Consider the following 26,450-nt stretch of genomic DNA (forward strand, 5'->3'; position numbering starts at 1 on the left):
TTTTGTTCATTTTCTGAAATGGTTAGACTATTGTATTGTAAATGGAATTAAAGTAAGGGTCACAAAAACTCAAATACCTGCAGGATCAAAGAAAATTATGCAAATGAGCAATGATGACTAGGTGAAAGCAAGCAGTGCAAGCATGATGATTAGTGGAAACTGGATCTCACTGCTGAATAGTAACAGGGAATGGTGGGTCCTGTGGAAAACTGGAAAGCACTTGCCCAGCACACAGGGCATATTCATTATTCATGAAAACATTTGTTACTAGATTGGAATGTGGCCCCAAAGTTGCCAGATCTTCCTTTCAGAAAGAAGACTAAAATCCAGATTTTTTAATATAACATCTTCCAGTTTTTGGAAGCACTGGCATCTTATTTTAAAAATGAAACTCTTTGTAGGCCTGTTGTGATTCTCATTTGACCTGTGGCAATGAGCAACCTGTGGTTTAGTGCCATTAATAACCTTCCCTGGGAGTAGGATTTAATTATGGGGCACATAAAGGTATGGGTATGAAGATTTTCAGCAAAGCCAGGTGACATTAAAGACATGGCAAAGAGACATAAAATGGAGGACAATGAAGAAAGCTGAACTTAGGAGAAAAGAAACCGTAATTATTAACAGTAGTTTCCTCTGAGTGGTAGAGTTTCTGCTTTTATTTTTCTGTTTTATAAATTTACTATAAACTATCAAAGTTAGATAAAGTTACTATTTCATGGGACTTAGTCTATTATTAAAAGTAGCCCAGAGAGTGGAAAATAATTATATGTATATATTTAGGTTGGTGCAAAAGTAATTGCAGTTTTCGCAATTGAAAGCAATGGTAAAAAGCACAATTACTTTTGCACCAAACTAATACATAGATCCATTTACCATATTTAAGTCACACAGTTTTATTGAACATTTAATCACACCAAAAGTTCAATCAGCCCACTATGGTGACATCCTGTATAAAGAATCTTTTATTAAAAATTAAAATAGCCCTTTAACAAAGAGTCAAAGTGTAGTCCCCTCAAAATAAGTGATTAACAATATCTTAAATGTACATGCTAAACAAGGCTTTGTTTTTATTAGTGCAATAATAATGTTGAGACAATGTCTTGCATATATAGTATGTCTTCAATAAGTATGTGTTGAAAGATGATTATGCTGCTGCTGATCTGAATGTCCTTAAAAGTCATGATTAAAAATAGTAAACAACACAGCCAGTAGCAGTGCTATTGAAATTAAACCTACTGTAAATTAGTCCTTGAAATGGTATTATAGTGAAAGGAGGGAAGGAAGGGAGGGAAAGAAGGAGGGGGAGAGGAAGAGAAGGGAAGAAGAAGGGAGAAAAGGGCAGGCAGAAAAGAGAAGGAAAAGGAAAAGAGAGAAAGGTAAGGAGGAGAGGAAGGAAAGAGAAAAGAAACAGATACATTCATAAATGTTTCCTGTCAGAAATATTTAAATTCTCAAAACAGTCTCCTCCCCTTTCTACACTCCTGAGGTGGTTGCTAGTGAGCACCAAACTGAGGTAAACTGAGGAAAGCAGCAGCAGCCAAGAGCCTGTCTAGCCTGTCTTTATAATCATACACAGTAACATTCAGAACGCCAAGTCACTGAAAATCCTGCCTACAAGGAAGAACCATACAACAGAGACAGGAGGAAATTTTTGTAAAAGAGAATCCTAGACCTTCACATTTGCCGGATCTGTGTGTCTATGTGTAATCAGAAATTTTTCAAAAAGTAGACACAGGCAGTTGCTCCAAAGAGAACACGTAAGAGATTACAGAGGAAGGATTCAAGATGGCAGGATACCTACAAATCACTTAAGGTGAAATGTTAAATCTCTCCAAGATTCAGAATGACTGAATATGGCAACTATCTAGAGATGTCTTCTGCAATTTACAAAAGAGTTTTGGAACCGTTGTTTTCCTATAGCTGAATGTCTTCTGCTTCAGGGTTTGTGTTTTGACCTTCTACCTTTATTTTTTAAACGTGGCTTTAACATTTGCTTCCATTACAGGAGCATCTGTGGCCTTCTCAATTTTTTTTTCTGGCAATATGCTCCTGGTCTCTGGCAGTATACCTTTCCCTCTGATGGAAGCTTACAGCTCAGGTGGAGGGGGACTGCCATGATGTCTATGTGCATTGTCTGATGCTTAATGAAATTGATCAGAATGGCACCATTCTAGTCAATTTCACTCACAGCAGGTGGGAGCAAGAGACACATTCCTATGTAAGACTCAGGCACTGCTCTTCATCTGTAGCTTGGAGGACTGATTGTACAGTGGATCTCAATTGAAAAAGAAGACACACACACACACACACACACACACACACACACACACACAGCCTGCTGGAGTGCATCCCAGAGCAGACATGCTAGAATTTGCTTCCCTTCACCCCTGCATATGCAATACAGTAAGGAATGGTGTGTGTTCAACTGTAGGCTATAATTTTATTGATAGACTCTGATGACATTATAAAATCCATAAGGGCAAAGAGCAAGTGATTTGCTCATGTCACTAGAAATCCAATACAAAATTACAGCCTTCATTTAGAAGCCTTTTTGGAACTTTTTTTAAAATCAGTCATGATGCATGGTTATCAATACCCGTATTTGGACCATGATGACAAGGGAGAAGAAAAAATATCAAGCCAATTCTTACAGAGAAAATAAACCCAAATTACTGAATTGCACAAGGATACCTAATTTGGCAAATCTATACAAATCGTGAGAGATTCTATACAAATTGTAAGAGAAATGACAAGCAGGAAATGAGAGCACATTTGACTCATTTCATAAGGACTTCTATAAGCATTCATCTATATGTTACTGTGTGCTAAATGTAAACATGTAAAATCAAGTTTGGGTCTATTATATTGCATATTACAAATGAGCTCTTGAACAATCTGTACATGAAAGGCAGGAATAAGGAAAATAATGCCTCCTTATTCCATGTCAATGTGCTCAACTTTCACATGAGCTCAACAGCGACTGTGTGTCCTTATTTGTGTAGCACAGATTTGGGTGAGGAGGGTCATATCCCGCTGGAGAGCCACCCATCTATGCATTTTCAAGGCACCAATCTAACAGATCCTCACATGAGCCGGAAGGCATATGGAAACATGTCAGTGACAAGGAAACTCTACTACTCAAAAGGGAGAGATGTCCTGTTGAAAAGTAGAGTTTACTTTTCCTCTGTGGTCAGGATACTTACATCCTTGTCATGAGGAAGCTAACTGAACTATCCAAGACAGGTCCATCTTTGCAGTTCATGCTATCAGTGGGAGGTCCCGGATGCAACTAATGTATGTATAAAAGTGATTTGTAAGCAGACCTAGAATAAAGCAATTGAAAGACAGATCATCTGGAAAATAAGTAGAGTTAATTGGGTAGGTACAGATGGTACACATAAGGAGGTTATTCAATGTAAGGAAAAATATGACTGAGAAAACTCACCGTTATTCATTATAATCAAATATGATCTATAAGCCATAGGACCTCAGTGCTGGCCGAGCTCTGCCAGTAATAGCTGTGTGACTTCAAGACATTTAATTTCTCTGACTCTATGTTTCTTCACCTTAAAACAAAAGGATTAATCTCTAGGACATCTTTCCATTTGATGATCCTATTTTCATTTGTGTTTTTGTCATACAACATTAATTAGTGGAACTACTGGTCATGTGTCTGGCATACATTAAAGTTACTTCCCATTTACCTACAGCTTTAGAGTGGTGTGTGAACCCCTCCCCCATTGTTCAGCCTTCAGAAAGTAAACATTCAACCTGACTTTCATTCAGGACCCAGTGAGTTTGCATGGTTATTAAATTCACAAACAATACATGAAAACTGGCTTAACCAAAATCACTGTTTAATAACAATATAATATAATTTCAGCTCTATGCTTTGAAAGGAAAGCCTAGAACTGATAAGGCAGAGCACAAAACAGTTACTCTTAGTTAATAACAAATATCAGCTGTGTAAGCTGAAAGAAGAATGTGGTTTACATAAGGGTTACAGCTCTGTTTTAAACATTAAATTAAAACTTTTGTTTTGGCAGGGCAAGGTGGCTCATGCCTATAATCACAGCATTTTTGGGAGGCTGAAGCGGGTGGATCACAAGGTCAGGAGTTCAAGACCAGCCTGGCCAACATGTGAAACGCTATCTGTACTAAAAATACAAAAATTGGCCGGGCATGGTGGTGTGTGCCTATAATCCCAGTTACTCAGGAGGCTGAGGCAGGAGAATTGCTTGAACACAGGAGGTGGAGGTTGCAGTGAGCCAAGACTGCACCATGGCACACGAGCCTGGGTGACAGAGCAAGACTCCATCTTGAAAAACAAAAACAAAAACAAAACAAAACAAAAAAACAACTTTTTCTTTTTTTGAGCCAGTGGGTGGGAGAGGTTCAAATGATAGCAAAGCTTGCATTTTTAAAGTATGCCTGTTTACTCTCTATGTACAGTATCATGCCTTGGGACAGTCCTACAGAACGTCAAACATCTGGATCAAGCAATCAACAAACATGTTGGTTGCTGTATGACATCAAGCTAAATCCAAATCCAACAATTATCTATATCTAGTGCACACCAGTACTTCTGACCCTGGGTAGATACAAATGCAACACTCCTATTTGTTCCTAAGGTAAGTCATATTTGCAAAGCTGATCCATACTTGTTCCTAAATGCTATAGGCTTAGATCCCATGGGATGGTTCAGCCTCTAACTGACCAGAAAGCAACGGCCATATCACCTCCAACCTCTATTTTAGCCATTGAAAACCTCAGTGGCCAATGTAGTGACATGACCATCCACATTTTCACCAAGTGACTCATGCCTTTTTTACTTATTCAGAGATATATGACTACTGGAATCATATCAGATAACATTATTCCTCTCATTGACACGTAAATTGAATTTTTTGTTACCAATAATACTTACTATAACCACAAACAACATAAGCAGGTACCAGTGTATAATATCTGATATTACTATAAGCACTAAGAAAAAGGCAATAAACCATGTGGACCACATGTTAAAAATGAAATCTCCTTTCAACTGAAATCTGTAGAGAATTTTTAATAGTATAAACAGTGTTTACATTAATTTCACTTGATCTTCTGTAGACTGAGGCAGCATATTTTGAGTAGCTTATGGTCTTGATTTGTTAGTGAATAATATTACGCTCAAAGTTCCAAAAGGCCCAAACTCTAAGTATTCTAAGTTTGGATAAATGAAAGTGGAAGCTTAGATGGAAAAGAGTACAATAGAAAAGGAAGCACCTTTACAAAGAGCTATTATACCTGATAGGCTCCATGCAAGACAGTTGAAATGTGAGCTTCAGTATTCAAAATAGAAAGGATACAATCATATGTCTGGTTAACTTACAGGAAATAGTTCCAGAGACAATTTTACACTAACTACAGTGATTTGGGCAATTTTTAAAAATAATACCAGCCAATTTCTCTCCATTATACTCTGCTGGCAGAAAATAAAACATTTTTCTTTGAAATGATTGCCTTTGGTTTTGTTAAATCATGCATTCTGTCAACATGTGGTCACCATTTTTACATGATCTTTCTGCTTCCCTAGAAAAGAATGAATTCACAGTCTGAACCCTGATATAAATATGTAATCTTGCAACTGTTAAGGCTTCTTCTATTACTGCAAAATGAAGAGATAAGAAATAGAAGTGATATCAAAAGAAATGAAACAAAAAAAGAAGGTGATGATGACCAAATAAGTATAAAGCTCAGTTTCTTGCATCCACTCCACAGCCAGATGAAGAAAAAACTCATGTTAATCATTTTTCTTACTGTAACACAGAGATGGTGTGAAATTCATTTCAAAATATTAATATTTGAAAAGACATTTGAGAGCCCTATTTGTGACAAGAAGTACATTCTAGCAACTTTCTGCAGCTAGCAAAAAGTTAGAGGAGCAGAGGTTATAACATAATCTTAAAATAAGTAGGACATTATCTTGTCATTAAATAAAGACTTTTCAGATAGAATTGTAAAATGTCTGAGCTTTCATTGCTTCTACTCACTATGTCATCCTCTAGGATGCAAATCCTCATCTCCATCCTCCAGCCTGTACATTTTTTAAAGCTAAATTATTTTGCAAATGATAAGTGTAGATACTTGTTGTGTTGCTGCCCCCATCTGAGTGTGTGTTTACTGATATGGCCAAAAAGTACTTATTTCTAAGATAATCACTGCAATATTGACTCCCCTGTGGCTGGGATTTCCCAAAGTGGGCACTCAGAAAGCATTCTTGACTATGTTGGTTTTCCTTTACTCAATAGCCTGAGCATATACTGCATCTCAAACCAATCTATAGTTAAATAAATACAATGTTAAGCCTAAAAAAAAAACTGAGACACTTCAAATGAGTAAAGAAAAAAACTCCAGATGACTCCTTAATTGGATAAAAATATAAAAAGCCAAAACAAAGCAAGAACTTTTATGTACAAAAGACATAGGAAAGCAACGAATTGCTTTCACTGATTAGGTCTTCCGCTAGGGTGATCCTAGAGACTCTACCATCCAGAAAACAAATAGTAACAATCTGATTATACTTTGAATGTATGTTTTAAGGGTATAGGTATAGGGGATAGTCATTTGTTCCCATCTCTTATATAGTTAACAAGTAAGCTAAAATGTAAAACACAGAAGATGCCACTTAAAAGGGAGTTCCTACCACTGAGTAGCAAATGGGCCAAAACTTTAGATAAGATTTCAATTTAGGTGACACTGTGCTTGTGATAGAACTGTCTACATCTCGACAGTGCAATCACCATGCAAAGAGGGAAGAACAATTAATTCAATTTCTCTATCAAGTTAAAAACTCAAGTTACTAGAACACAAGTGGAAGTTTCAACTAACCAGAATCATTTCTGTACTCGTGACTTCTTTTAAGTTCCTTTTGTTTTCCCCCATACGAAGGTAAGATGCCTTATTTTTCAGTCTGATATGTAATGACAATGCCATGTCATAAAAATACCAGCATCACCACTCACTCCATAAGACGAAGGGCTTCCAAGGCCAAGTTGGTATTCAGCCAACACACACTGGCAAGACTCACCTTCCACCATCCACTCTAGTGTCAGTGCCTGGGCTATTCCAGCTGTTTGAACTCATACCCACACCTCAAGGCTATCTGCTTCAACAGAATGCTTCTTAGTCATTACACCAGCTGTTTTTTTAAACCAAGACTTAAAGAACCCATGGTTTCTTCCTTTTACTGTCCTTTAGCCAATGTTAAAAAACGAAAAAAAAAAAAAAAAAGATGTAATTGAGGACTTAACATTCTTGGTATTGTGCTAATTAATTGCTTCATATTGTTTTTCTCATTGAATCTTCAAACAATCTTATGGTTATATATCTACAGGTGAGGGCAGGGAGGTTTAAAGTGATCACATAATTTGCCTAAGGTCTCCTAGTTAGTCACTTCAGAGCTAGAGTTCAACGCTCAAAAGTATCTGAGTACAAAGTTCTCATGCTCAACTACCATGGACAACACCTGGCAGATGAGCTGACAGACTGGGAAGAAAGGATGTGTAAGTTCTAACCATTGTGGGCACAGGAAAGTTACTTTTAAATCACATGAATGAATTACTATTTAAAACACACACACACACACACACACACACACACACATACACACATACACATCAGCAAATTTAAAGGACTTTTTATGATCTCAAGATCTGATCTGGGGACCTAGGCTTGTTGTGGTAAATTTGAGAAGTCTTATTTTTAAAAATTTATGAGTTCAGTTTACATAAATTTGGAAATAAAATAACATGGTTGCTTTGTGTGGCCATCTGCCACTCTCATAAGTATCTCTAGCTACAAAATTGAGAACACTGGTAGTTTTGCTATGGAGTTAATTGAAGCCTTCCTAAGAATAATTTTAATTCAGTATTGAGAGCCAAATTCTGCTTTATGATCCACATTTCACATAGTATTTCTGAAAATTAGAGCAATCCAGAGTTCAGATTGGCATTTTGAAATCTTTCAGATTAAAACATGATCCAGCTATTTTCTGCTATTCATCTAGTGCTGATCCCAAGATCCATAGAAGTGTAGTGGTTTTCCAGGTGCAATGAGGGAATGACCTATGACTCTGAACAGACAAATGGCCCCTAATAATTTAGACCTTCTATCTTTATTGCTATCCTATACTGTCATCTAATTATAATTATTTAGTTGCTTCTACTTTTATATAATAAAAATGACTAAATGCTCAAATTTACAAGGTTTAACACTTACTTGGTTACAAAATACAAAAGTATACTACATATAGCTTTAAATTAATATTTCTTTCTAGCAGTTTCTTCCACCCAAATCATAATATTTTATGATTTCTACTGATAAATGCCTTCTTATTCTAAGTAATCCCCCAGATAGAACTCACCTTTGGGTTAAAGGCAGCAATTCTCTTTAGACACAGTAAGAGCACACATCTGAGAGAGTTCATCTGTTACTGTTCTCTGTTCATCTTAATTCAGCCCTCGTCTCTGAAAAGCGTCACTTGTTTTGACTAAATTTCATTTTGACCATTTACAAAACAAGAGGTAGAAGATCCACCAAAATTCTGAATATATCATGTGACTTACGGAAAGACAATAAAGAATTGGGGGGGGAATCCATACGCATCTATTATCTTCATAACAAAAATAGCACTGTTATCTATTAGAAAGAGAGGAGTGGGAAGTGAACAAAAGTAATTAGCCAACCTGTAATTTGGCCTTGACAACGGAGTCAGGCCTCTTCAGACTAAGAAAAGGCTTCATACCGACGGGTGCTAAAGGACAGCACGACACATACCACGTTGGCAGTGAGGAGGGGGGAGCGCCAAAACAACATCCCAACTGCAGAAGCCGCTGCACCCCACAGGCAGCACAGACACACAGTCCCACAGATGTGCCGTCTGGTATGACTAGGAAGGCCTATGGAGTGTGTGGCAGTTAATTCTGCCACAGGCAAAATTAAAAGACATACTTTGTTCATTTTCTTCTTTCGACTCACGTGTTAATAGAATGGCACCCAATGTGAGTGAAAGATTCAATTCAGAGTATTTCACTTCTAAATTAATCTAAACTATTTTTGTGAAATTAATTTTTAAATTTAAACAAGATAGAGGAATATAAAGGAAAAAACAAAATCACCCTAGCCTCTAAAAGCTCTCTATCCCCAGAAGCGAATATTGTGGATTGTTTCTTGTGTACCTTCCCAAAAGGGGTGTAATATACTCAAAAGTGCAAACTACATATAAACCTCACTTTATTTACATGAATAAAGTCATCTTCTTGATACTTTTCTGAAACTTACAAATACATGTCTTGAATTTCAAGCATCATTAGCACATACAGATCTAACTCAATCTGTTTAAGCATTAGACAGTATTTAATTGGATGAATATTGTAATTTATTTGTCCAGTTGTCCTGGGGAAAAGTATTTTCAGCTGTTTTTAAACTTTTAATATTAAAATAATACTGAAATAAGTATTTCTACACATTTTCTTGATGTATTATAGGACTGTGTCAATAGAGATGGAATTAAAGGGTAGAAGAATATACACATTAAAAAACAATTAATCCAGAGTAGCATCAACTTTTAGCTCAAAGGAGGCAAATTCCTCATCCAATTGTGAGAAGAAAATGTTTAGGTTTGGCTATTTGACAATGACCAAAACAATATAGACTCATGAACACACTTATATGTATTGATAATGAAAAATTTGCATTTGTATTCCTTTTTTGCTTATCTTTATAAAAGAAGTCTACATGTTAATTGCAATGTTTGAGGAATTACATGGATTTATAATATTCCTCCAAGTATTTAGATCTATAAACTAATTAATATGACTGTTACAAAGGTATGGCATATTTTAAAATGTTTAAAAGTTGACCACATATGACAGAATCCTGCTATACTCTAATGGCTTTAGGCTTTTTGTCACTAACATGACTTCTTATCTCAGATATTGTGCCTACAGTCCAAAAGGTCATTGCACTTAGTAAAATATCCTTTGTTTGTGTTCTAAGGTATTTAAATTCTGAAGCTACACAACAACAGTTAGTTTCCATTCCACTTAGTGCTCCCTCTGGGGCCTTACTCAGTGCATACTCCAGGTAACAAAGGCCACCATGGAGCTTTCTGAGCAGCCCAATCAAGGTGAAACGCGCACTATATCCCCAAGCGCTTAGTATACAACGCATGATTTTGTGAGCCTCTCACCTATAGTGTGTGAACAAGTCTCTGAAAACAGAGTGTGAAATTCAAACACCTTTGTCCTTAAAACAAGCTATGTCTGCCAAAAATGCTCTCTGCTGTGAACTTTTGGCACCAATAGGGCAGAACACAATATCCTTTGCATTCAGCTGCCAAGGACATGAAACTAGGTCCAAAAGGAAGAAGCCAGGTAAATTGTTTAGGCCTATGACCTAACATTCTCCTTGGCATAAAAAGATTCATTCTCCAGCCTCCCAATAAGTGTAGCCAATTGGAAAGGCGATAAATTCATTATTCTGCAACACTGTGAATAATTCAGATAAACAACTTCCAATACTTAAAATCCTGTTTTCTCATTCTTTAGTTTTTAAGGCTAGCAAATAAAGGCTATTGAGGAACAATCTCCCTCAAACTCTCTGAAAAAGTACCACTAACTTATTTAAATTTTATCTTAAATACAAATTAAACCAGAAAGAAAAAGGCAAAGTAACCCCAAATATCTACATTTTTCAATTGAGTGTGATGACTGTTTTTATCATAACCCATAGTAAGTCTGTAAAGATATACAGGAATATTCATTTTATAGCTTCCTGAAGATTGGGAAATGACAGCATCTCAATGTAAAAAAGTTTTATGATGTTAAAAATAATCTGCAGATATAATCATCTCCTGTAACAATGCTAAGTCCTGAACTGAGCTGAAGCGCTAGGGCGATTCAAGAGTCAATAGGTCTGACATGTACTGACTGTCTTCTTTACAATGAAAATCTGATAGGTACTGGGGATGCAATGTCACATGTGTAGGAAGTTTATAATCTGGTAAGGAAATAAAAGACAATTACACAAATAAATATTACAACACACAACACTTTCAGTGCTATCAGAGAGGCACAAAGCGAAATCACTCAAGATGGACATTTGTGTCTTTAAATAATGGGACTCCAATTCTCTTCAATAGTCCCTCTCTCTTCATTCAAGCATTCATTTATTCATTCAAAAAACACTTATTACCCAGGTCAGTGCTAAGAAAAACTCATACAGTGAGAAGCAGAAGAGACAGAGGCTGTGACCTTCTGAAATCTTCCTTTCTGTGGAAGAGACAGCATTAAATAATGACACAATAAGAGAAATAATAAAGATACTAATAATAATCATAACTGACATTTATTCAGTGGTTGCTATATGTCAATGAACTAACATGCTTGATGCATTATCTCAGTAATCCTCACAGTGACATTAGGATGCAGGGAGGCACTGAATTGAAGTTGATATGGTCCATGGCATCAGACTGCCTAGATTTCAGTCCTGACACCATCACTCGTTTAGCTATGTAATCATAGGCAAGTTACCTAACCTCTCTGTGCCTCAGCTTTTCCATTCCCAAAATGGAATTAATATCATGTTCTGCTGAATGTAAGATGCCATTGAAAGTAAGGCATCCTAATTTCAGAGATGTTAGAGAAAATTTATCTTAGATTCTACTAAGTAAGGTAACAATAAGTAACAACATCCATCATATATAGTTGCTGTGATGATTAAAAGTATCTAAAGCACCTAGAAAACTGCCCAGCATAAATATTTAACAAATATTAATTTAATAATCTCTTAATTTAATAAATACTAATTAAAATTATTTTAAAATATCCACTCCTTCCCTTCAACTATGTTGCCCAGGTTGCAGTGCAGTGGCTATTCACAGGTGCAGTCACTGCACACTACAGTCTCAAACTCCAGGCTTCAAGCAATCAACCTGTATCAGCCTCCTGAGTAGCTGGGACTACAGGCAGGCATCTCCAGACCTGGCAGAATTATCTGAATTTTTAAAAAGGGAAACAAGTATACAACAAACCTACATAATTTTCTTAAGTCCAGAGCCATGAGAATCTGCATTAGAAGATTAATCTAGAGCAGGGTTATAAAAGCACTCCTCATGCACAATAATCTTCCAGTTATAACTAAAGAATGATCAAGAGAAAATACCTAGATAAAGGTGTGAAGAAGAGCATTTCAGGTAAAGGGAGTGTGTACAAAAGCCCATGGGCATGAAGAATAAGGTACAGACAAAGATGAAAACTAAGCCAATACAGTTGTGGAACGGAGAAAGTCAGAAAGCAACAAGATTGATTGACATTGGAAAAGTGGCCACAGGCAAGACCCCATATGGCCTTATAGACCATTCTGAGAAAGGATGCTGTTTATCCTAATAGTAGTGAGAAGCCCCAAAGGGCACAGAAGCTGGATTTGCATTTTTCAAGTACTAGGTGGAGGAAGACCAGTTCAAAGGGTGTTGTGGTAACTCAGGAATAAGGAAATCCAGGATGCTGGTTTAGACTAGAGCAGGAGTTCTCAACCTTGGCTCACTTGACATATTAGGCTGTTTAACTCTGTTGTGGGAGCATTTCTGTGTATTAGAGGATGTTTAGCAGCATCCCAGGCTTCTACCCACTAGATGCCAGTAGCAATTCCCCAGTTGTAGCAGCCAAATTGGCTCCAGAGATTACTAAATATTCCCTAGGGACAAAACCCTCCCTAGCTACGAAACACCACACTAGAGTGATCTCAGGGGAGTTGCAGAACAGGAGAAAGATTCTGGACACACTAAAGGAAAAAAAATCAACAGGGCTTGCTGATGAATTAGGTACGGGATAAGGGAGTGAACAGTAGCAAGGATACAGCCCTACCCAGGGTTTCTGATTATACAGCTGAACAAGTGGTGATGCCATGCACTGAGACAGAAAACACTGGAGGTAGATCAGACTTGAGGGGAAATCATGTGTTCAGATTGAAACCGGCAGAACTTGAGCTATCCTCATGACATGGCAGTGGTCCTGATGTCAGGGGATCACTTGGATATTCAAACTAAAGCTCAGAAATGAAATCTGGTGACAGGGTGAAATAATTGAGTCACCAGCATAGAGGTGATAATTGAGTGTATCTATGCAAAAAGATTCACTTTAAAAAATACTTAAGTTGGCCGGGCGCGGTGGCTCAAGCCTGTAATCCCAGCACTTTGGGAGGCCGAGACGGGCGGATCACGAGGTCAGGAGATCGAGACCATCCTGGCTAACATGGTGAAACCCCGTCTCTACTAAAAAATACAAAAAACTAGCCGGGCGAGGTGGCGGGCGCCTGTAGTCCCAGCTACTCGGGAGGCTGAGGCAGGAGAATGGCGTAAACCCGGGAGGCGGAGCTTGCAGTGAGCCGAGATCGCGCCACTGCACTCCAGCCTGGGTGACAGAGCCAGACTCCGTCTCAAAAAAAAAAAAAAAAAAAACAAACAAACAAAAAAAAATACTTAAGTTGTATTATTTCACTGTTGGTGACCAGAACCTCCCTACAATAAAATCATTATAGCCCTCAACCCTATAAGATAATGTCTTACAAAATTATTTCAGTATTTTCAACCAAACAGATCTCCAAGTGCACAGGCACAACCAGAGTGTGCTTATACTGCAGAGACAGAGTTAAACAAAATGTAACTTAAAAGTATGCATGGTTCACCTCAATCAAGGATGCTTTTTTAAAGGCTTAATTTGCAAAGCAAAGTTAAAAATGAAGATCAAGAGTGACTTGTGGGTGGGTGGGGGGGTCTACTTGTCTTTTTGCAGAAATCAGTGATCTCCTAACCCAGCATCTTGAATTATATTCTGATTGCAACTACCTTGACTGAGACCCAAGCATTTCTCATCAGAGCTCAGATTCACTTGATTTCTTCCCTTGTGGTTATATGATAAACATAGGAAAGTTCAATTCTTAATCACTTCAGGTCTCTAGAATTTTTGAAGACAGAGTCCATGACCTTGGGGATTGCTTACTGGTAGGGGAAAAAAAGCCTAGTCAGTTGTATTATTTAGCTCTCAAAGTCTTAACCTTGACTCACAGGTTCCCTTACTGACAAAGGAACCAAAAAGAACATCTGCAGTTCCCGAGTGGCTCTCTTCTGAAGACTTTCCTTGGCCAGTATTACAACAAGGTCCACTAAACTCCTTACATGAGAGTGAGTGTAAGGAGTCTGTGTGTGTTCCTGTGATTTTCCAAGAAATTCTCCATTTATTCAAGAACACATTTGCTAAATTTTAGGCAATGTTATTTTGCAAGAACAACAAGAATCCTTACCATCCTTCCTATATAATACCTAGGGATGATGCCAGATTAACTCCAAACTGAATATAAATAGAAGAGGAAATGATATTTGATAGGATCCACTTTGGAAAGCATGATTTGGTTTCTCATTATGCGGTAAGTGTACCCTGCAGAAATTTGAACTACTTAGACTTTAAAACTATAGCCATTTTTCATTATCTGAACATTAGCACGGATAACACAAAATAGGATCTGACTCTCTATGTGAGACCTTCATTAAAATCACAAACATCCTGAATCTCAAGGAGAAAAAAGGCAGATAATGCCACAAATATGGGATAAGAAAATATGTATTCATACTGAGGAGGAAAATGGTCCTTACATTTTTTTCTGTATTTTAGAATGTACTTTTGTTTCTGGTTCTTCCACTGTACTAGAAGCATTCATGATAAGAATCCTGAAAAGGCTAGCAGAAAAATCTTGATTGGGTAAATGTTCCAAATATAGCCCTTTGAGGACAAGAGTGGATAGGATGGATCACCCTAGGGAATATTCCTGTTTCATTCATTCATTCATTCACTGAAATAGTTCTTAAAGCGAACTGGATAACAGTCACAAGACATTTGAGGATGAATAAGACATGATTAAAAAAAAGAAGATAGGCAGATAAGACCTTCTTCTAGGTTTCAGGCTGCCTATTGGCCTTCCCTATGTTCATGTTACACAGGAACCTGAAGCACCTAACAGATCTCCATCTTCCTGAGAAAGCTTGGCTCTCCCCAGTGGTGCCTATTCTTGTTAAATGGCACCACCCACTGTCCACATCAGAACACCGGGCAGTATCCTGTGTTTCTTCTTCCTCTAACATCCTCAGATATCCAGTTACTTACAAGTTATCTTATCCCTCCTAAGAATTTCTAGAACCCGATTTCTTCCATCTGTGCGACTACCTACTCTCAGCCACTATCATCTTTTCTGAACTACTGCAATAACCCCCTAACTCCTTTGTTACTCCATTTCACTGGCCTCCTTCTAATCTTTTCTCTTCACTGTAATCAGAGAGATCTGTCTACAGTGTAACCTTCCGAAGTCTCTCTCCTACTCAGAAACGTATATGGCTTCCCATTGCCTTTACCATAAGCTCGAAACTCATCAACATGTTGTAAAGGCCTCATATAACCAGCTCCTGCTCCCTTCTCCATTACCCTCCCCGAACTGACACTCCAGGCACACCTAAGGAGATTGGTCAGCCCTTCTCTCACTCTCCTCTCCAGAGCCTCTCCTGCCAGCATCATCTCCCTCTGCTACTTCCCCCTTTCCAAAATAAGACCTGCCTATCCTTAAAATCTCCCCTTAGCAGTCACTTTCTCTGGAGTCTGCGCCCTGTGTTCTCCTAAGAGGCTCTGTGGCATCGTGCCCCTCCCTATTCAAGGAGCAATCACAGAAAGCTCAAAGTGCTTGTTTGACTTCATTCCTGACCATAGTATAAACTGGCACAGATGGCAGGAACTATAACTCAGGATGCTGTCATGCTACGAAGGAGAAATTATGGACAATCTTACCTCAGGTCAGATCAAGGAAGGTTTCACTAGATAAGTGGTCCTTCAGACAAGTCATTACAAATGAGAGTTTTCAGGGATACTGGCTGTCATAAGTTGGGTGTCTTGGAACAAAAGGAACATCATGAGGAAAATGAGAAGCCATTAAGCAGTATGGCAACCTATGGGGCACATGAATATGTCTTGCGGATGGGAGGAGTGGAGAAAAGCAAATGAGGGTGGAGAGTTCAGCAAGGATCAGACAATGAAATTCCCTTAAACCTCATCCAACAGATTTGGCCTTCATGTTCAGACAATGACAGGTCTTAAAAGGATCATAAGCAATGGAGAGATAGGACTTTAGAAGATCACTCTGAATTCCATGAAGACTACAATTACAAGGTTACCAGGGAAGTGGAAAAGAGGGAATGACCAGGACACTATGCAACCTTTTGGTCGGGAGACGTGGGTCTGTCTAGGGAGACACAGGCATGATGGAGAAGAATACCTGCACAGTAGAGCCTTTAAGCCCTGGGCTTAGATGAACTGGCACAGAGAGAACACAGAGCAAGACACAAAAAATCCAAGAGTAGATTTTTCTGGGTTTTTTTTTTTGGAAACAAGGTCTCACTCTGTCGCCCAGGCTGGAGTGCAATGGCACAATCTCAGCTCACTGCAACCTCCGCCTCCCAGCCTCCAGCGATTCTCCTGCCTCAGCATCCTGAGTAGCTGGGATTACAGGCACCTACCACCACACCCGGTTAATTTTTGTATTTTTAGTAGAGACAGGGTTTCACCATGTTGGTCAGGCTGGTCTTGAACTCCTGACCTCAAGTGATCCACCCGCCTTGGCCTCCCAAAGTGCTGGGATTACAGGCATGAGCCTCCGCACCCAGCGCAAGAATGGATTTCTAAGGTACATTGACAGTCAAAGAAGTAGTGGCAAAAATATGAGCCCTCAAGACAACTTAAAGGAAGGTGGAAGAATACCCAAAGAAAGGTGTCATAAGAGTCCAAGGAAGAAATATTTTCTTGAAGAAGGGAGTTGTCCACAAAGTCAACAGATGAGAAGAAAGGCCACTGGCTGTTGGCAATTCAATGGTCACTGCCAGAAGCACTTCCCTGAAGGCAGAGGATGGGAGACAGTGGGAACGAAGCCTGGTACCATAAAGAAGTGGAAATTTTCAGCATGCATTGTTGTTTCCAAAAAATTGGTTATGAAGGAAAAGGGGACATAGGGTGAAGAGATTGTTTTAATGATGGGGAGGTTTCAGCCAGCCCACATGCTGGTGTGAAAGAGTAGAGAGAAATGATAAAAGACCAGCTGGGCAGAACCAGAACCCCATGTGGACAATCACAGGTTGAGTATATAAAGGAAAAAATTTGGAACCTAGAGTGAAAAAATATGTTGACAATAATCACACCCTTGACAGAGTCAAATTTAAAGGCAAGAAAAATTAAATGTGATTATAATAATAAAATTGTACTAGCAAATGGTAATTATTATCAAGTAATACAACTATACTTTTTGCATTTTGCTGCTGCACTTGTTTTATTTGTTACAACCTTTAAGTTTGTTTTAGGGAGTAAAATAATGCAGTTTATTTAAACCACCTATAAAATAAATTATGCTATGAGATATTGCTTAATTTGATATAAATGAAGAAACACAATAGAAAACAAAGGCAATAGAAAGGTGCCATGGAGAGAAGTGTTCAAAATTCCAAACTACTTACATATTTCATACTACTAGGTTTGTTCATACTACTATGAATATCCAGGAAAAAATATAAAATGCATTTTTAATATTAAAATAAACTATTACATTTAAATGTACAGTGCATACATTTAAAATATATACCTAACACACAATTGCCATCTTCTTTAAAAGGGTCCATATGGTTTATTCATTCAATCGATTTTTCACTCATCAATCATTTATTGATTACCTATTGACTGCTCTGCATACACCCTTGTACCTAGGGGAAGGAGGAAGATTTCAAAAAGAAAGTTCCTGTCGTTAATAATGTACCATACTATAATACTTGGAGAAAAATCATACATATGTGTGGTAACCAGCAAAGAACCACAGAGAAACAAGGAGGAAAGTGAAAAGCACTGTACACCTTACTGTCTGCATATCTGTCAAAATATGTGCAAAGCAGTGGTTTCAGACAGAAAAGGATTTCTAAAGGGTTGTTTGCTTGCCATTTACATGCATTTATTTACCCGCAGTAAAAACTGGCTGACAGAAAGTAGAAAGGGGCATATTGGTAAGGAGGAAGCTGGAGACAAATATGCATGAGCCCAGATGAGAAGCATTCCACTTTTGTCACTTGAATCACTAATCACATTTTATAGCAGCCATTTAATTTTAATTTTTTCTTCCCTCATATTAAATAAAAATGTTAACAAGTTACCAATTAGGTAACATAAAAGCATTATGGGGCATCACCTCCCCAACTACTAAATTTTTAAAAGATAACATTTGAAATTACATTAACAATTTCTTCAAGTTATACTGCAGAAATATGAAATCATGGCAAAATTCTCCCTGAAACAAAAGACAGTAAATTATCACATGGTACCACTCTTTGTCCCACTATCTCACTATGCAAGATTGAGATAGTCCCTTTCCCAGTTTTATGCCTGTTCTTCATATTTGAACCCATACAATCTGATTATCTGACATCACTTTCTTCTTTTAGTACACAATTCTTACTATGGAAGATTTCAATATTCATGTGAATAACTCTACAGATACCTCCTCACTCTGCCTTAGCCCCTCTTCCTCTTTTCCTTCCATAAATATACACAACTGCACAATACTTCTATTATACATCTACTCATTCGTACTAATGACCTTGTCATCTTCAAGCACAGAGTTTCAGATTTATCTAATTTGGTTCCCCAGCTGTCCAGTTTAAAATCACCACCTCCTCCAATGGTATCTCTCCTCATTCATAAGAACATAAATGCCATATGAGGTGAGATCAAAAATTGAAGCAGCAACATCAGATAATCCTTTACTGGGGAGTGCTCTAGTGACTCTTCATGAAATTAGAGTGGTGACAAAACATGAAGTACATACAACATTTCTTTATGATGGACCTGCTGATCAGGACATGAAACTTCCTAGCCTTAATTATATAGCTATATGCTCATACCTCCCTATTCAATCTGTCAGCACTACTGACTTCCATAAAACATGTCACCCACCCTTACCCTATTTTTTTTTTTTTTTTTTTTTTTTTTTTTTTTTTTTTTTTTTTTGAGACAGAGTCTCGCTCTCTCCCCAGCACTCCGGAGTGCAGTGGCACGATCTGGGCTCACTGCAAGCTCCGCCTCCTGGGTTCACACCATTCTCCTGCCTCAGCCTCCCAAGTAGTAGCTGGGATTACAGGCGCCCGCCACAATGCCCAGCTAATTTTTTTTTTTTTTTTTTTTTTTTTTTTTTTTAGTAGAGATGGGGTTTCACCATGTTAGCCAGGATGGTCTCGCTCTCCTGACCTCGTGATCCACCCGCCTTGGCCTCCCCAAGTGCTAGGATTACAGGACTGAGCCACCAGCCTGGACTACCTTGTCTTGCAACTTAAGTATTAAAACATGGATAATTATTTGCAACATTAAGAACATGCGCTTTCTTATTAACTACAAGGATTAACCACATTGCTAACAAAAAATGCAAATCTCAGGTAAAACAATGTTTTCTATTTTCTCTTAACAGAATGGTGCAGTGATAGGGTCACAGACAGGTAAGTATAGGATGCTATGGGAGAATTCCGAAGTGGCAAACCAAGGCCTGGAAAACCTGAGAAGAATTCTTAATGGAGACATGACAAAAAAAAAAAAATTTAAGGCTTTAGCCAGGTAAAAGAGTTGGGGTAGAAAAGGAGGTGATCTTAAGATACATTTCACAATAACATTTTAGAACATTAAAAATAAAATATATTGGGTTAAAATACTGTCAACCTTACCATTCAAAATAGGGATATGCAGCTATTTCTGATGCTGAGAAAAAACAGAATGCCATTTTAAAAATTACATTCAAAAATACCCGAGGGCAAACATCTTCCTGGGATTCATGTGCAATTATTTGTTGCTTGGCAGAATATCTTATCACTAGCCAACACACCTGTTATGTCATAATATTTACATAGAAGAATCACGTTGTTCTTCTGAAAAATCTCGGTGACCTCTAAAATGCCTAAGATGTTTAGAAATGACGAAGACTGATTCATGTGCATTTAGAATTTAAAATATTTTCCTCATGCCATTCTTGGATTTCCTTTAATATTTTTCCCATCCATTCCTCCCCTCTTTACTATGTTTCAAGAGTTCTGAATTGGGGAATATAAAAATATAAAAATAGAAAAATGACCCCATTGTATGGTATTCTTTAGTTGTAGCCACTATTATTCTTTCTTTGCAGTGTTGTAAACAGACTCATGTTTCAGATCAGATATAATAATATAGATGTAGGAGTAAGGGCGGAAGTCAAGAAAAAGGGACTAAAAACCCTTGCTTTCCCATTTACTAGCTCTAAGCTTCCATATCCTCATCTGTAAAATGAGGATAATATGAGTTGTTGCCTTTTACTTATTTATTAACAGTTGTCACTTTGTAAATGAAATAACATAGTAAAAACACTTAGCCCATCACATAACACCTAGTAGAAGCTCCATAAGTATTTCTAACATTATAGATAAAATTGTTTTTGTTTTCCTTAAATATAGAGACTAGTTATAAAAATTTAAGTAAACAAATATTTTGATGCACTCAAATAGTTCAGACTCAAATGTTCTGTCACTTCTCATAGAGAAAAGCCTTGCCAAAAGAGGCATCCAAAACAATCTTGAATAGTAGTCTGGCAATATACAAGATTCATATAGCTAGTCCTCTAGCAAACCAACTCCGACATCATATTAACATAATTAGACCAAGTAGAATTTATCCCAGTAATGTAAAGGTGCTTCAAAAATGTAATACACCACATTGGGAGAGGAAAGGGAAAAAAACACACATGATCAAGTTAACTGATTTTTTTTAAAAAAGGTATTTGACAAAAGTAAACATCATTATTTAAAAATTCAGATAAACTGGACTAAGAAACGATTTTCTACAAAATGAAAAAAGACATTTGCAAAAAAATGTGCAGCTAGCATCACACTCAACGTAAGAAGATTGAAAGCTATCTCCTAACATGAGAAACAAGACAGTATGCCTACTTTTACCACTGCTATTCAACATTGTACTGGAAGTCACTGATAGGTCACTTCAAAAAGAAAAAGAAATACAATACATCAAATCGAAGGGAAGAAGTAAAACTATCTTTGTTCACAGATGACACGATCCTATATAGGAAATCCCAAAGAATGCATAAGAAAACTACTAGAGCATCTAAATTAATTCAGCAAAGTTCAGGGTTACAAGATCTACAGACAAAAAATCAGTTGCATTTCCATAGACCGGGAATGAACACTGCAAAAAAGGAAAATAAAACAATTCCATTTATAACAGCATCTAAAAGAATACCTAGAAATAAGTTTAGCCAAGGATATACTTGTACATTGAAAACTATAAAATATTGCTGAAAGAAATCAAATTTAAATTACTGAGAAATTTATGTTATTAAAAATGGAAAGACATTCCATGTTCATGAATTAGAACGCTTAATATCGTTAAGATGTCAGTACTACCCAAAGCAATGTAAAGATTCACTTCGGTCAGGTGCGGTGGCTCACGCCTGTGATCCCAGCACTTTGGGAGACCAACGCAGGCGGATCACGAGGTCAAGAAATCAAGACCATCCTGGCCAAGATGGTGAAACTCCATCTGTACTAAAAATACAAAATTTTGCTGGCGTGGTGGTGCATGCCTATAGTCCCAGCTACTTAGGTGGCTGAGGCAGGAGAATCCCTTGAACCCAGGAGGCAGAGGTTGCAGTGAGCTGAGATTGCGCCACTGCACTCCAGCCTGGCGAGAAAGTGAGACTCTGTCTAAAAAAAAAAAAAAAAAAAAAAAAAAAAAAGGATTCACTTCAATGCCTATCAAAATTCCAACAGGGTTTTCTTGGAGAAATGAAAAAGCTGATACTCAAATTCATATGGAAGTATAAGGGGCTCCCAATAGCCACAGCAGTCCTGAAAAAGAGAACAAATTTGGAGGATTCGCACATCCTGATTTTGAAACTTACACCAAAAGTACAATAATCACAACAGTGTAGCATTTGCATAAGGGTAGACATGTAGACCAATGGAATAGAACTGAAAGTTCAGAAATAAACCCATACATCTATGGTCAATTGATTTTCAACAAGGGTACAAGTACACTCAATAGAGAAAGACCAGTTTATTTAACAAACTGCTGGAACGACTGAATTTCCACATGCAAAACAATGAAGTTGGACCTCTACATCATATCAATTACAAAATTGAATGCAAAATGGATCAATGCTAAAACTATAAAATTCTTAAAAGAAAAACAGGGGAAATCTTTAGGACCTTGGATTTGGCAGTGGATTCTTAGATATGACAACAAAAGTATGAGCAACAGATGAAAACAACAGATAAATTGAACATCATCAAAACATAAATTTTATTTTACATTAAAGGATGCTATCATGAAAATGAAAAGACAACACACAGAATGGGAGAAAATATTTGCAAATCACATATTAGATAAGACTATAATATTGAGCATATATAAGGAACTAAAACTAAATAATAAAAAGATACGCAACACTTTGGGAGGCCAAGGCAGGTGGATCACAAGGTCAAGAGATCGAGACCATCCTGGCCAACATAGTGAAACCCCATCTCTACTAAAAATACAAAAAATTAGACAGGCATGGTGGCAGGCGCCTGTAGACCCAGCTACTTGGGAGGCTGAGGCAAGAGAATGACATGAACCCGGGACGTGGAGGTTGCAGTGAGACGAGATTGCACCACTGCACTCCAGCCTGGTGACAGAGCAAGACTCTGTCTCAATAAATAATAATAATAATAGTGATAATAATAAAAAGATAAACACCTCAATTAAAAAATAAAGAATCTGGATAGACACTTCTACAAAGGAGATATACAAATAGCCAGTAAGCCCATGAAAAAAATGCTAAGTTCATTAGTCATTAAGGAAATGCAAACCAGAATTAGATCTTACTTCACAGCCATTAGGATGGCTATGATTTAAAAGGAAAAAGAAAAGTAACAAGTCTTGGCAAGGATATGGAGATACTGAAACCCCCATACACTGCTGGTAGAAATCAAAATAATACAACTTCTTCGAAAAATAATTTTGTGGTTCTTCAAAAATTTCAGCACAGAATTACTGTGACCCAGCAATTCTACTCCCAGGTATATCTTCAAAATAATAGAAATCAGAGACTCAAGGAGATACTTGTGTACCAACGTTCATGCAGTTTTGTTCAAAATAGCCACAAGGTGGAAAAAACCCAAGTGTCCATTAACAGATAAATGGATAAACAAATGTGGCATTTACATACAGTGGAATATTATTCAGCCACATAAAGGAATGAATTTCCGATACATGCTACAACACGTAAGAAATAAGTCATTCATGCTAAGTGAAATATGCCAGATACAAAAGGACAAATATTGTGTGCGTCCACTTATGTGAAATAACTACAACAGGCACATTCATAAAGACAAAAAGTAGATGAGAAGTTACCAGAGGGTAGGGAAAGGAGGGATAAGCGGGGAGGGGCTGTTGTTTAATGGGTACAGAGTTAGTTTGGGAGTCATGAAAACTTCTGAAAATAGTGGTGGTGGCTGCACAACATTTGTGAATGTAATTATTGCCACTGTACACATAAAATGGTTAAATGGCTAATTTTATGTTATATATCTTTACCACAACAAAAATTATTTTTTGAAAACTTATATAGCCGGTTATTTTTGTTCTTTGGCATAATTTGCTAAGCAGGAAGTATTCAACTTCACTAATAGTGTATAAATCACAACTATGTTTATACATTTCTAGACGGATAATCTTAAGACCTATCTATTTCCTCCTAAAATAGAACAGGTATGTAATAAAATTGAATGGATGAACAAACAAGCAAATTTATAAATACATGGATAGACAAATGATAGCAAGCATTTTTAAATTCCTGTCTCTGGATAAGTAACTTTTGATTTTTGTTGCTGTTGTTTTAAAACCATACTCAAATATTATTGATTAAACATTACTAAAGAATTTATGATTTTATTTTAGGAGACTGAGTAGATAAAAAAATGATAACATTTTACAAATACTAGGATACTTTAAGATGGTTTGTTGCTAATGGTTTTTTTAAAATACTACTCTATTGAATGTGATGCCATCCCATTGCGATGTTGTATGTAAAATCTCAATAAGCCCAAGGCAACCTTATGAATTAAATTTACTTTTTTTCACTCAACTATTCAATAAAAATGAACATACCAGCATGTATTGCCACTTATTAAAACACAAAACACCTTCTTAGAGAAGCAGATTTATCACTATGCCAAAAAGTTAATTGCTTGTTACCATGTGTTAAGGAAAAATGTGAATTCTTCCTATAACCATTTTTAACACTATGAATAAAAATCATTTAAACACCGCTTCCATTTTATTTTGTTTCCCTTTGAAACAAGTAGGTATGCTTCCTAAAAAAATTCTCTGCACAGTCAAATTTCAGTTTTTATTTGGTCAAAATGGAGAATAATTTTGTACAAATAAATTTTTTTAATGGTAACATTTTTAAGAAAGGACAGAACAGCAACTCTGCCCCTTCTAAAAATCCATACAACAGATATTTCACTGGATGAAAACCCTTCAAATTCCAGAAAAGTAAAACAAAAACTTTGTCAAAAACATTTTTGGTATAACCTTATATGAGCATTTTGCCTTTACCATCTACATTTTAGATTATGTCAATCAATATTTGTCAAACACATCAACTGAATTACAGTTTCTCATTGGTTCCTGGATATAAAAAATCTTTGCATAAGTATCAGAGAAAAAAGTTCAGTATTCTTAGGACATATCTACAACACTAAAATATCTGCAAAGACACCGTGCTTTTCCTCAAATGTTTGTTTCCTTTTTTGTATCAATCTACAAGTCACATGAAATGAACCAGTGAAGAAACCAACAAGTCTGGTGAATGGTTGTGACCATATTTCCATATGTTTCCCTTGCATATTCTCTCCATGGAAACCCTGACACACCACTTCAAATCCCACCATCGCTGCTAGCTCTCCATCCTCCCATCTGGCTCTTCCAGCTGTCCCTAAGGCCCTCTTCATCTCCACTCCATCCTAAAATTTCTTCCTTGCTCCTATTCTCTTTAAGTTTTAATCATTTCCTCATCTCACTACAAGAATCTCCATTCAGCCTCTGACTTATCTATAAAGAGCAGGTGTGGAGATTAATAGACTTCTAGACCAGGTAAGCAACAAATGAGGTGATGGGGCCCACTGGACAAGACCGTGAGTGAAAACGTCAGGACATTAGCAGAAGCAGCGGACTAACTGGACCCACATGTTAAAATGAGGCACAACAGACACAAACACTTACTTAGCTCCTTGGGAATTATTTTGCAATAAATGTTGTTGAATTAATGAATGAATGCATTCATGAATAATCTATGCTACTATTCTCAAAATCATTCCAGGGATAAGTTATTTGGCACACATGCATCTCACATCAGAAGTAATCAGCTAGCACAGTGATAACCATACCAAGGCTCTTCCACCTGTAATGTGAGATACTGCAGCTTTTCAAGTTCTACATTAGAAACCTATATAGGCAGTTCAGTAGTCCTGTGATTCTTTCGGTTAGGGGCATGCTGATGTGCAGTGTATAGGATAAGTCATAGATGGCTAAACAGCATCTGCACCTCAATGGCAAAGGAAGAGTGACTCAGACTATTGTCCAAAAGGAGGACAGAGTACTCCAGGGCTTATAGACTGTTAATTAAATCAATTAGTTATAAAATTTTAAAGAGAACATAACACACTATTTCTATAGTAACTCATGTCTGCAAAAAATGTGCAAACCTCTTAAACCTCCTCACATAGGAACTTGCTTAGAATATTAAAATATTAGGAAAGTCTGTCCTTTTTTTTGTTCTGGTTACCAGTGGATTCTGTAAGTCATTTCTGTTTATTCATCAAAAAACATTTCCCAATGTTTGTAATTCTCTGACATTCATCATGTTTTAATACAATCAGGAAGAAATATTTCCATGAAATTATTGACTTAATATAATCTTACATACACTACTGAATGGTATTGCTGCTATAGTTTTTGAAAGGAAGGTTAAAACATCTGACTTTTATAAATCAAAAAGAAACAAAAGGTACAAATTGATCAGAGAATAAAAGCACATTCAAAGTATAAAAAGTCAATGCTTTCCTAGAATTCTTCCTGGTTTAACATACACTGTAATTATTTTCCTACATTCAGTTTGATACCGTTGGGTGCTAAATATTCATTCTTGAAACAAACCTGAATCAGAAACTATTCATCTTTTTTTCAAATAGCTGACATGTTGCATAAACAGAAAGTTTTTGTAGTTTTTTTTTAAATAAACAATACACCATGTGAACTTTG

General features: G+C 37.0%; 1 protein-coding gene across 16 annotated transcripts in view; it reads right to left on the bottom strand.

Annotated features, from left to right (window-relative positions):
* The window catches only part of LOC105477952 (neuronal PAS domain protein 3), an 861,371-nt gene that overhangs the window by 604,947 nt on the left and 229,974 nt on the right, over positions 1–26,450 (bottom strand). The window contains exon 1 of one of the 16 annotated variants that reach the window (XM_011734858.3): positions 3,204–13,463. The exons of the other annotated variants lie outside the window; for them this stretch is intronic. Coding sequence (XP_011733160.1) covers positions 3,204–3,262 — 59 coding nt within the window. The 5' untranslated portion in view covers positions 3,263–13,463. Of the gene's footprint in view, positions 1–3,203; positions 13,464–26,450 lie in introns of those variants that run through there. 16 annotated transcript variants of the gene reach the window in all.

The sequence above is a fragment of the Macaca nemestrina genome, chromosome 7, assembly GCF_043159975.1.
Source record: "Macaca nemestrina isolate mMacNem1 chromosome 7, mMacNem.hap1, whole genome shotgun sequence".
NCBI lineage: Eukaryota > Metazoa > Chordata > Mammalia > Primates > Cercopithecidae > Macaca > Macaca nemestrina.